The 12,914-nt window shown below is 38.8% G+C and overlaps 1 protein-coding gene across 3 annotated transcripts in view; it reads right to left on the bottom strand.

Moving 5' to 3' along the window:
- Nucleotides 1-4,963: 4,963 nt before the first annotated feature.
- Nucleotides 4,964-12,914, bottom strand: part of DNAJB4 (DnaJ heat shock protein family (Hsp40) member B4) — a 30,052-nt gene continuing 22,101 nt past the window's right edge. For all 3 annotated transcript variants that reach the window (XM_061345174.1, XM_061345173.1, XM_061345175.1), the window contains 2 exons: nucleotides 10,546-11,120; nucleotides 4,964-9,068 (listed from right to left, as the gene is read on the bottom strand). In XM_061345174.1, coding sequence (XP_061201158.1) covers nucleotides 8,835-9,068; nucleotides 10,546-11,120 — 809 coding nt within the window. In that variant the 3' untranslated portion in view covers nucleotides 4,964-8,834. The remainder of the gene's footprint in view (nucleotides 9,069-10,545; nucleotides 11,121-12,914) is intronic.

The raw sequence follows: 12,914 nt of genomic DNA, 5'->3' as shown, positions 1-12,914 counted from the left end.
CAGGTATTTAGAGTTTTTTGCTGTTTTGCAGTTTTACATGGTCAAATGCTTTTAAAACATGCCTTTCACCACTTACTAAGAGGCATTAACAAAGGAACTGGTGACATGTACAAGTATTTATGTCTTGTCGCTACTAATCTTGATCTCTGCCTATCCATTCCTTATTTTCTGAAAAAATAATTGAATAAACTAATTCCTTATCTGGATGATGTCAAAGGTCTTCTCCAACGTGGCTGATTCTATGATTCTACCTTCTGAAAAGGTAACTGAATCAATGTTTAAAAACCAGTAAATACTGTTTACAGTCATTACTGATGTAAACAATTTAGTTAATATAAATGAAAACAAGGAAATTTCCATACAGTGACATAGAGGTTGTGCATATTTTTTTATTTAAAAAACTCATGGACATTGACATAACCCTAATTTAGGTATCTGTCATGGTTTAACCCACAGCCAGACAGCTTGTTACCCACTCCTCCCCTTCTTGCCCTCCCCCTACTCCTGGGGGAACGGAGAGGAGAATCAAAAAGAAATGCAACTCCCACGGGTTGAGATAAGAACAGTTTAGTAACTAAGGTATAACACAAATCACTACTGCTACCACCAATAATAGTAATGATAAAGGAAATAACAAGGGAAGAGAATACAACACCTCATCACCAGCCGACCGATAACTCGCCCCCCCCAGCCCGACCAAGCACCGACCGATACCTCCTCCAACCCTGCAGTCCACTCCGCCCTTCCGGGTAACTCCCCGTTACCTCCTGGGCATGACGTGCTGTGGTATGGAATACCTCTTTGGTCAGTTTGGGTCAGGTGTCCTGTCTCTGCTTCCTCCCGGCTCCCCTCCTCCCTGGCAGAGCATGAGGCCCACAAAGTCCTTGGCCAAACCAAAACATCATTGTTTTTCAGCTCTGTTCCCAGCTGAAAGTCAAAACACAGCACTGCACCAGCTACTAAGAAAGAGAAAAATGACTGCCACTGCTAAACCCAGGACAGTATCTGTTGCAAAAGTTTCTTCAATGAAAATGTTAATGTTTCTGTGTTTCACATGGAAGAAGACAGCTGAAGTACAAGAACAATGCTGATCCCACTGACAGCTTAGGGCAACAGCATCAGCTTTTAACTACGGAAAGAAAAAAATTATGAGACCAACATAGCTGACCAAATAAGAGGAAGATAACATTGCACATATGCCTGTAGTGGACACAAGACAATTTCTCCACTAGTCCTGATTTCAGGCTTCCTTGATTGTATACCCATAAGGGAAATATCTGCCAACATAATTAACACACATGAAAACTAGATCATTTATCCAAGTAAGCCTCCAGCAATTCAGGAGTTAGTAGACAAAAATTACTAATACGTCACTTTTTGTAAGTGACACTGTTGAAGAGTTATCACTTTAAATTTAAAAAAAAGTAAATAATCCACTATTAGCCTTGGGAAATCCACTGGTTTTGGGGAAAGAAAAAAATAAACACATACTAAAAAAAAAAAACTCCAAACAAAAAAACACAAAAAAATACCCCAAACAAAAAACACCTCAACAAAATCTGACTTCTATTTTGGAATTGTGACTTTATAGGGACAGAAAAGGATGTCAGGTATTTTTATCCTGCTTCTTATTACTTATAAAATCAGTTTCTTGTTATATGAGTCTCCTGGGTTCAGCTGTAGCAGTTATTCTTCTTAGTAGCTGATGCAGTGCTGTGTTTTTTACTTTAGCCTGAAAATGCTGATAACACCAATGTTTTTAGTTGTTGATAAGTAGTGATTACATCTCAAGGACTTTTTCAGTCTCTCACACTCTGCCAGTAAGAAGGAACACAAGAAACTGGAAGGAAGCAGAGACAGGACACCTGACCTGAACTAGCCAAAGGGGTATTCCATACCAAAGTACCTCATGGCCAGTATAGAAACTGGGGGTAGTTACCTGTAAGGCCCTATATCCCTGTTTGGTTGCAGGCTGGGTATCAGTCAGCAGGTGGTGAGCAATTGTATCGTGCATCACTTGTGTTTGTTTTCATTTTCCCCTTTTAATTTTATATTCTCTCTCCTTGTTATTTCCCTTATTACTACTGGTGGCAGCAGTAGTAGTTTTGTATTGTACCTTAGTTACTGGATTGTCCTTATCTCAACCCCTGGGATTTACATTCTTTCGATTCTCCTCCCCATTCCTCCAGGAGCAGGGGAATGAAGAATGGGGGAAAGTGAGCAAGCAGCTGCATGGCTGTGAGTTACCAGCTGAGCTTAAACCACGACAACTAGGAAAACAAAAATATGTCTTTCCTCGATTATTCTCAGAAGTGGTTTCAGGTCCTTATTACACTTGACCAAGGCTTTTCTGGCAAGGGCTGCTTCTCATGGAACCCAGTTAAACAGCCTTCCTTTGGATATAAATACAAGCAGTTGAGGCTCTTTTTTTGACCATGCCATGAAGTACTTATTTAGGGAAATGCTACATAGTATTACAGGAGTGGCTGGGTAAGGAATGTGGAATTTTTTTTTAATTACATAGGGCAGCAGGAGTGTCAAGATGATAATTTGTCCTTGATAAAGCAATCAGGCATGACTAACAAGATTGTTGTTATATAGCTCCTCCCTTGGGTCAGCCAGTAATTCCAGAGGAACAAAAACAAGTACACCTTCAGTACCCAAGGGGAACAACAGTACACCTCTCTTTTCACTCTTTAAATAACAGAACAATTAACTGGAGGAGCCTGAAGGAAACAAATCATGCCATCTAGTAAGAGTCCATGGCTGAGCAATTTGACAAGTGAAGAGCTGAGATTACGTACTTCATGAGGCAACTAGTACTGCAGTTTGTGCAGTTTGCATGCCAAACAGTGACTTAAATGAATACTCTGGCTCTTTAGGATCTGCTCTGTATAAACTGTCTCTTAATAGTCATAGTAATATGTCCATGTCCTGTATTTTTTAGGCCCAGCATATGAATTCAAGCACAGAATTTTACCCTGAATCTTAACAAATTTCACTAGTGGAGTAAAACCTTCAGGGTAATCCCCAAACCATGTTACCAGTGAGTCAGATTAGCATGTAAAATGCACATGGTAGAAAGGACTGGAGTGCATTTAGTTTGTCAGATGGACAGTGATCTCCAGACCTTCTCAGAAGCTTCATCGACTATATAAACTAATAAAGGGGGCCAGGAGAATCTGTCAGCAGAAGAGCTACCATAACCACTACAACTCTAAGTGGATTCCTATGGGACTGATACTGAAATCAGAGAAGTGACTCTGGATCTGGCAGGAGTGTTTTTCAAATGTTATGACTGATCAGATCTTTTACAAATTTACTTCTGTTCTCCACAATAGTCTGAGTTTAGTGCCTCTCCCTTCCTCTGTGCATTCCACTCTTTCTGCCATCCAATTCTACAGATACCATTCAGTCACGCACATCACTCTCTCAAATCCTTATCTGCGAAGTACTTGCTACTAGAGAATCCTGTCAGCCAGACACGCAGGTAGTCATCAAGATACAAGTGACTAAAGCAGTGAAATAACGCAGTCTGTCAGGACAGGATGGGAGACATGATTAACCAGCCTAGCAGTTTTTGAAATCATTGTCTATGAACAAAGCAAAGCCCTTACAAAGGCTGCAGATTTCACTCACTCCTTTAGCTCAGCAGCACCCCAGATAAAATGTGATTCTGAGAGCTGTGTGAGACTGTTCATCACATCAGTGAGATGAGGTCATTGAGGAGGGGCAAAAGTATCTTAAGGGCTTGAAAATTTGGGGTTTTTCCAGGACTAAATTTGGAAAGATTGAAGTGCTACAGGCTAAGAATAGGAAAAGATGTAAGTATGTCTCAGATCATACAGCCTTAACTAAAGGCCAAGGAAATGTTTTAGACACCATTGCTGCTTTCCTCTCTCAACAAAAGCTAAATGCCAGCCAGCTGTACCCAGTATGTCTCAAGGAAAAAAAAAAAAAAAGAAAAAAAAACCCTCAAACACAAAGCATGACTCATTAATAGGGAAGTTTAGCTGATGGAAGCATAGGGCTAGTGGCACTTACCAAGAAGCAGAACTGATTCTTGGCCAAATATAACTCCCCTTCCAGACTGCTGATTTATTCTGGAACAGGCCCTCCAAAAAAACATAATCCTCAACTAATAGCAGAATATCCAGTCAGGAAAACCGGTCTTCTCCGATCTCTAAGCAAAACTATGCCATGTCAAGAATTTCATGGCACACTGACACCTGTCCACAGCTCAGCCAAGGCCTTTAAAACTAAACAAGCCAATAGACCTTTTATTTGAAGAAGGGGTGCTTTACCTCTTTAGTATTCAAGGTACAGTTGGAATTAGAACACCGATAATCTCATTTGACTCACCACCATAATACATATTGCTAATCTTCAGCACTGTTAGTGAGGTTTGGACTGAAGGTCACATTGAAAAAAAGGGACATACAGGAAGAGGACATACAAATGAAGAGAAAACTTTCACCCTATGAGAAGCAAACAAATGACTACACACAAAGTTATGGGATGAAGGTGGTTAGAACAGATTCTAACACAGTTAGAATCTGCCAATTTCATAACAAAGTAAACAGGTTGGGACTCACACAGACCTAAAACCACATCTGTTTCACACTCAACAAATGGGCTTCAACAAGTTTTCTGCATACAAGTTTTCAGCAGTACAAAAGAGGCTCAGTGTAAGAGTGGAATACTAACAGCTTCATGACATCAGAAAGCCTGCTCTGGAGCAAGCACATATTGCTATATGGCAGAAAAGAAAAACAGCTGTAATGTAGCTTGCTCTCCTCTTCCAACAGCTTGAGGTTATCCTGAAGTTTTATGCTCGGAAATTACAAAGCTCTACTTCTAAAGAACCTTTTTCATAGACTAGCTGAATTAACTCTTCCACAGTAACTTTTACTTTCTATGGCACCTAAGAAGCTTTCAGGAGATCAAAATATCCTTCTTGTCCCAACTTTATGAATGTCCATTTTATTTCCATGTATTTCAGTAGTTAGAGATACAGTAGGTGACTGAGTATTTGCCTCCTTCTCCCAAGTAGCCTTTATTAAATAATCAAGTAGGTTTAAAACATAGCTTTTAAGCACATTTTTTGATTAGAAAAATACTGATTTTTGTGAATCCTGGATTAGATAGATATTAATTCTCCCATGCTATTTTCTGAAACATATACTTCGTTATTCCTCCAAAAGAAAAGAAATACAACCATTTCATACCAGTCTTATAGTTCTGTATTTTGTGCATGAAAACAGTTGAAAAAAGTTTAGTTTGCTATACATATATATATACACCTCTAAATACACAAGATACTGCAATTCCTCAATTTAATACTAATCCTCTTACCTGAAGATGGTTACAAAAAATAGTCCTAGTTGCTGTAACTTTTTTTTTTTACAAGTTGGACTATGGTTACAAGACCCTGGATTACAAAATGCTCAATTCCATTAGCTTTTAAACTGACAAACAAGCAATTTAGGATGATATGCTTTTAAAGTTGTGTAGCTTATAGCATCTGCCATCATAACAAAAGAGAGTTAAAAAACAACTTTACATCTTTTATACTTAAAAACCACATAAGAAATGCAATACGGAACATACTGAAATGGGAATTTTTTGAACAAACAATATATAGTGTTAACAACAAGCGTAAGCACTAAGCAGCAATTTTTTTTCCTTTGTGATACTGCTCCAGCAATTTATTTCCTCATAGATGTAAGACTACAGCTAGCTGACACTGTATGAAGAGATCTGCAGTTGAAATATTGATTCGAACAGTATCTCCCAGAAGTGCTGTTCCTTTGAGTAACAGAAATGGGATTATTCTTGTGCTCATTAAAGTTATTGTAAAAATTAAATCCCAACTTCCATATGAAGAAAATCACATATATGAATATAATGCTGCTATTTCTCAAGCTACCTAACAGAGCAGGTAACTACTATATTTCCACAGGGAAAAGGCTGACAGCAAATCCTATGTATTTTCCTATGAAAGAAAAAGAAAAAGAAAAAAGGAAAAAAGCTCACCACCAAAAAAAACCCCAAATCTTGAATGTGTTGTTAAAATACTGTATTATGATTTTAAACTTGGGTAATAAAGCACGCCCACAAAGCATTTCTTTCAACCAAAATCATACCGCAATCAAGGGAACCAGCCCTATTACTGTATTATAAAACTAGACTATTATGGCAGGCTCTCAATTTCCCTATGCATCTTTTAACTCTAAAGACAAATAACCCCTATTTGTATTCAAAAAAGACTCAATTCAAACATATTAAAGTTCAAGGGTAACCCCCACCCCACTTTGTGTCGTAAGCAAGTTCTCCTTTAGCTAGGACCTGGGCTTTTCCTTTTTCTTCATGGGAGTAAAGTTTAGCCTTTAAAAACAACATATATTTGCGATCAGAATGATGTTTAAATACCTGCACTAGCCAAATGCTTTTACAATGTTCTTTGTGCATCCTTCCTTCCATCTTTGGGCTAAGCCTGGTTTGCAGAATGGCCTATAGCACTGTCTATTGCCAAGTGCTAAGTCCAAGTCCATAGAATCATTTAGGTTAGAAGGAACCTCTTGTGATCATGTAGTCTGAGACCCCTGCTCAAGTATGGTCAGCTACAGAAGGCTGCCCAGGATCATGTCCAGTCAGGTTTTGAGTATCTCCAGGGATGGTAACTCCTCAACCTTTCTGGTCAATTTGTTCCAATATTTGACCACCCTCACATAAAATGCTCGCTCTTTGTGTTTCAGATGGAATCGGTGTTTTAACTCATGTCCACTGTCTCTTAGTCCTGTTACTGAGAGCTTCTGAGAAGAGCCTAGCTCCTCTATCTTCACTGCCTCCCACTATGTATTTATATGCAGTGGTAAGATCTCCCCCAGGTATTTTCTTTCTCAAGCTGAAGAGCTCCAGCTTTCCCAGCCTCTCATATACAACCTTGTGTTAGACTTGCTCCAGTAAGTTTCTACCTTTTTTGTACTGGGGAGCCCAGAACAGGACACAGCACTCCAGATGCATCCTCATTAGTGCCAAGAGTAAAGGAAGGATCACCTCCCTCAGCCTGCTACCAAAGCTCCGGCCTTTATTGCCATAAGGATGCATTGCTGGCTCAGAGTCAGTTGGTTGTCCACCAGGACCACAAGGTCTTTCTCAGGAAAGCTGCTTTCCAGCCAGTCAGCTCCCAGGTTGTATTAGTGCTCTGGGTTGTCCCTCAGGGAGCAAGACTTTGCAATCCCCCATGTTGAACTTTGTGAGAATCCTCTGTCCAGTTCTCCAGCCCAATGAGGTCGCTTTGAAAGGCAGCACATCATCTGGTGTTATCAGCCACTCCTTCCAATTTTATATGGCTTGCAAGCTTGCTGAGGGATGCACTCCATCCCATAATCTAGGTCATTAATGAAGGTGTTGAATAGTATTGACCCAGTATTAAGTCACAGTGTATAACCCATTACTGACCTGGATCCAAATGGACCTTGTGCCATTAATTAAAACCCTCCTGCGCTCAATCATTTGGCCAGTACTTGGTCTACCTCACTTTGCACTTGCACTGTTAAACCTGTACTTTATCAGCCTCTCTACTAAAGTCAGAGGTAAACAACATGGACTGTTCTCCCATCATTCACAAAGCTAATTGTCTCTGTCAAAGGCAATAAGGTTGGTCAAACATGATTTCCCCTTTGTAAATCTATGCTGACTACTTCTGATCACCTTCTTGTCCTTCATGTCTTTGGAAATGCTTTCCAAGAGGAGGATTTCTCCATCACCTTCCCAATGATTAAGGTGAAACTGATTAGCCTGTAGCTCCCCAAATCTTCCTTCATGTTTTTCTTGACGATAGGAGTGATATTTATTTTCTTTTTCAGTCTACTGGAAGCTATCCCTATCTCCGTGACCATTCACAGATAATTAAGAGTGGCCTTGCAATGGCATTGGCCAGTTTCCTCAACAGTTAGTGATGGAACCTGTCAGGCTCATAGACTTTCAGTTTAAATGCACCCTATTCTGGTCCTACCACACCGATGTTCCAGACTTCCCCTCTTGTCTCAGGGGCCTGGCATCCACAAAGGCTTGTTTTACTAGTAGAGACTAATGCAAAGAAGGCACCAAGTACCACATCTTCCCTACCCCATTTGACAGCAGGCCCACCATTTACTGTTTATGTACTTGTAGAATCTCTTCTTGATGTTCTGCCCGAAGGCTGAGGAACTATCCATAGCTAACAGCTACTCCTGGTCCTTAAGCCACATGCCCTTTGCTAGACTTGTAATATCTCACACGTTCTGGGGCAGTAAGGAAAATGATTTAATTCCACTGGGGGTGGTTCAGGAGTCCAAGCTGATTTTCCCAGCCTATGCTTTGTGCAGTGGAAGGCAACATACAAAAATGGTATTTTTCATGTTTTGCTCTTTAAAATATTTATTTCTACTGCTATCTCCAATTTCTGTATAAATGGGTAATGTTCTAGATAACGTAGGGATATAAGAAATACTTGGAGGCTCAAGTATTGTATCAGAAAGATGTGCTGACTTTGTAAAAACCGACTACATTTTACATTAGGCAAAATAATGAATAAACTTTTCCGATTAGGAAGATGTAAAATAAATGGTTTTCCCTGTAAATTTTACTGCAGAAATCACCTGTACGACTTGCACTTAACCCTTTACTTCTCATGCAGCGTTACAGTACTTCCCCCCCACCCATCCCACAAAACAAAAAAAACCAAATATTCCACTAGTTGTTACAGATTGCACTTTTAAAGCACAGACTTGCCAGTCCTCAGCATTTCCAGTGTCCTATTTAAACTGTTGACATATGCAGTCTTCATTTTATGAAACTGGAAGATTTCGCCTAAGTACTTCTTTTGATGCTGGAGAAATGTTATCAGGGAAGATGACTTCAAACTCTATAATTAAGTCTCCACGTTGGTCAGGATTTTTGGGAAATGGCAAACCATATCCTATAATTCTTCTTCTCATCCCAGGCTTTACAACTTCATTTACTGTCATAGGTATGGTTCTTCCTTCTATCGTTGGCACATTGATAGAGCTGCCACACAAAGCCTAAAGAAAAATTGGATCATGACAAAAAAAAATTGGTCAGGACTTTATTTGTAACTACAACTGAATTTAACTTATTTAGCAAAGACTAGCATTGTCAACAGTATTTCCACTGTACACTACTAAGATGTCAAGACTCAAATACAGTGCTCCTCTCAAAAAATGGAAAGCTTCAATTTGCCACTGAATATCACAGAATTTATTAATCTTATGCAATGGCCACTGATTGGTAATGGGCTTATATACCCTTCAAAGACATTATCAAGTAAGAAAGTAGTTGAGATAGAGTGAAATCTTCACTCATACTTCTCTACAGATGTCCAGCTTCTCAGTTTCCATTGGAAAGAGTCCCATTCCATTTCTTGTGTTTGCATTGTACAGGGGTTTTACTCTAATATATTATCAACCTATACTATATAGCATTGCAGAACAAGTGTCTGTAAGCAGAGGCACTGAATTTCACAGCTGTCTTAAGAGAGCATTTGCAATGCTCAAAGAAAAGCAACTATTTTAGTGCATCAAAATTAAAACATTACAGACCTCCTGCTTTTTCCAATAGCTTGCTTTCATTCTGAAGATCTGGTAACATTCCAATCATTCCAACCCCTCCAACATCACCTGATTCAGCACAATTAGTGCTGATAATGTCCAATTTATACAACACAGTAAGTCTAAATAGGCTTTATATCTATGAAGGTACTGTATTATCCACATAAACATTAATCACTGTATTTTCTCCATCTTTTTTAGGTGCCTCAACTCACTTCAAGTGTGATTTTTAGTTAAGAATCATTTAAGGGAGCTCATCATGTACACAAACAGTTTATAAAGCAAACAGGAGTTAATTTCTCCACCTAATGCTAATTAAGAAATAAAAACACATTACACACACACAGCTACAGTATCTTTTAAATAGTGGATGTATCAGGGCTTGTTGTTAAGAACTCTGCTCAGTTGTATTCCTGATTTTTCCTTATAAAAGCCAATGTGCTTTGACTTGGAACAGAATATAGAAAGAACTATACCATTTTTGTTGTTATATATAGCTCCTATAACACCTGTTCATAATAATTTATCCTCATGAAATCAATCTCCATGTACTTTGAAATCACACTGAAATAACTTATGACATAAAAAGGCAAACTTAGAATTTGTTGGCAGTGAAAGTATTTAAGACATTTCTACTTTGTCATACAGAAGTAGCAATCATATCACAGCAGTAAAGAGCATGCTACATTAGATTACTTTTAATTGTATTTGTTTGTTATTTCAGATTTTTTTAATCAAAAGTTACCCCTTCCACTATAAATAACTGTGCTCTGTAGCCACAGTGACATTACTAGAGTGAAACTATTAAAAAAAACCCTAAACAAGAAAAACCACAAACCCCCCAGAAGTTTACTGCTGCTACACATGGTAGCCATTGTATCATACTGTAACAGGTTTAAATATTTAGAGTTCTACCAAAAGAGAAACTTACCTCTCTTAAGCTGATCTTAACAGGATAGATAATATTTGATCCATCTCTCTTGAAGTGAGAGTGCGGTTTATCTTTAATGATAAAAACAATATCAGCTGGAATCGTGTTAGGTGTTTCATCGCCTTCTTTTGGAAAAGTGATTTTGGTACCTTCTTTCCATCCTCTTTTTATCTCAATAGTAAGAATTTTGTCCTCTGTTCGGACACTTCTACCATCTGGGTTAAGCCTTTTACGTGAAATCCTCATCCTTTTTGTGCAGCCATGATAGATCTCTTCCAATGACACTTTGAGTTCATGGATTACAGGGGGATCTTGTTTACGACGTAACTGACTACCAACTGTATTTCTTTCCCTTGGAAAACCATTCATACTAAAACTAGTGAAGGACCCAAATGGATCACCATCCACCTCCATGTCTTCAGTGTCTCTGCCACCAGGCATCCTCCTTCCAAAGAAGATTTCAAAAGGATTTGTGCCACCAAAGAAAGCTGCAAATGTAGCATGTGGGTCACCATGGAAGGAGTACCGGAAGGTACCACCCTGTCCATCAGATCCTCCAGCTCCTCCTTTCAAACCTAAGACAAATAAGCAAAGTTAAAACCAAACCTAATATGAGCATAAGTTTTCCTGGTGTAGAGTGTAATGATACTGGAACTGATGAGTCAAAAAGTCTTTGCAGTAGAGTAAAGGGTCTCCTTTTCAATGAGGACTCACCAATAGACTATGCAGTACCAACTAGTAATTCAATAGCTTGAACAGCAACAAAGTCTGAAGCTCTAGAATGACCCCTACTTCAGAAGAACAAGTATTCCAAACCTAAACTTTTTTTCATATGATTTAAGCCAGTTATTCAAAGAATTAGCATCTTAAAACAGAAGACTTGATGTCTTCTTGTTCTGCAAAATCTAAGTCACATCCCTCTTCAAGATCACTTCTGGGGAAAATTATGCAGTATCGTATGCAATATTATCCATAGTCTCTGCAGCTCAGCTTTAGCTCTGTATTAATCAGCTTTACCTCTTTTACTTTCAGTTTGAGTGAAAACATGCCAATAGTAAAGCAGCCATATGCCTCAATGTTAAGTTTAGCATCCTAAACTTACCACAGCTTGTGCTCCTATGATATAAAATAGGTAAGAAACATGGGAACTTTTTTCAGTGCAGCCACAAATCACAATAGCTTGAAGTTCCTAAGACCCATTTGGGTACAAAAATCTTGCACATACTGTCACCATTTCTGTGCAAAACAATCAATGTTCTCAAATAGCTTTGTTCTTTCTCTTCTATCTTCTACAAGGAGAGACCTACATTTCATTTCTTCTAAATAATGATTTCCCTCACAATTCTTACTGGACAGTCCTTTGCATTTCCTGCTCTCTCATTCCAAACCCAGCTAAAAATTAATTTTCCTAAATGCCTCTTTCCCAACAAATGTTCTCTAAGTATTTCCTCCTAATAGTTAGTGTTCTCCTGCACTGACCATTTCAGGATACTTTCTCAAACCTTTATGATGAAAGGCTGAAAGACTTCTTAATAGATACTTTTATTTCTAAACTTACAATGTTTGCCTGGTTTGGTTTGTTGGTTTGTTGGGTTTTTTTTCCAGCCTTACACAGCTCAGTACTACAGCTGCTATCCTGCTTCCATAGCCATAAAAATCTGAACACTTACAATAGTGAGGCATACATTCCCTAAACTTGAAAAAGGGTCTTGGTTTGAGGTTTTTTTGGCTGTTTTGGACCTTCTGTGCTTAAGCTCAACAGTGGTTAACAACAGCAACCAAGACATTAGGACGAGAATACTTTCCCCATCTCAATACCAGATTATATTAAAAGTAGTTAGCAACATACAGTACATCCTTCTGCCACAGTACAGTTAATGTAAAACAAGCAGATCAGTGGATTCAATGTGATAGCAGAAGGACTTCCTGGAACAGCTAGCTCAAAGTTACTGAAGGCACATCAAGTTCCCAGCTGTAAAAACACTGATGTTTCCTCCTTCCTCCCACCCCACCCACTGCCTTTCCCTCACAACTTCCAGTTACACTGAAATTGAAGAGCTCAGAGAGCAACTGAGGCTCAGTAGGTATTTCCAGATTCACCACTCTAAAGTTCATACTTCAGTTTAATATTATGTCCCAAATAAACAGAAATCTATATTTTGAACCTCTGTCTTCAAGTATGCAACACTAGAATGCCAAAGGCTGTGTTGCTTTATATGCTTTACTTCAAGTTCTTTGGTAAAAGTGACTAAAGTGCTATTTTAGGAAAGTAGTTAGGATGAGCTGCTGCACTTATTATGCAAATGAGCAAACAGGTATATGATGATACACTGAAAAGAGGCAGGGGGTGAGAAGGAAAAAGTGCAAGG

This window comes from Neopsephotus bourkii, unplaced genomic scaffold (assembly GCF_033783945.1).
Source record: "Neopsephotus bourkii isolate Nb327-2 ecotype Australia unplaced genomic scaffold, CSIRO-AGI_Nbou_v1 NB_234, whole genome shotgun sequence".
NCBI lineage: Eukaryota > Metazoa > Chordata > Aves > Psittaciformes > Psittacidae > Neopsephotus > Neopsephotus bourkii.
This window is presented reverse-complemented; position numbering and strand designations above follow the sequence as displayed.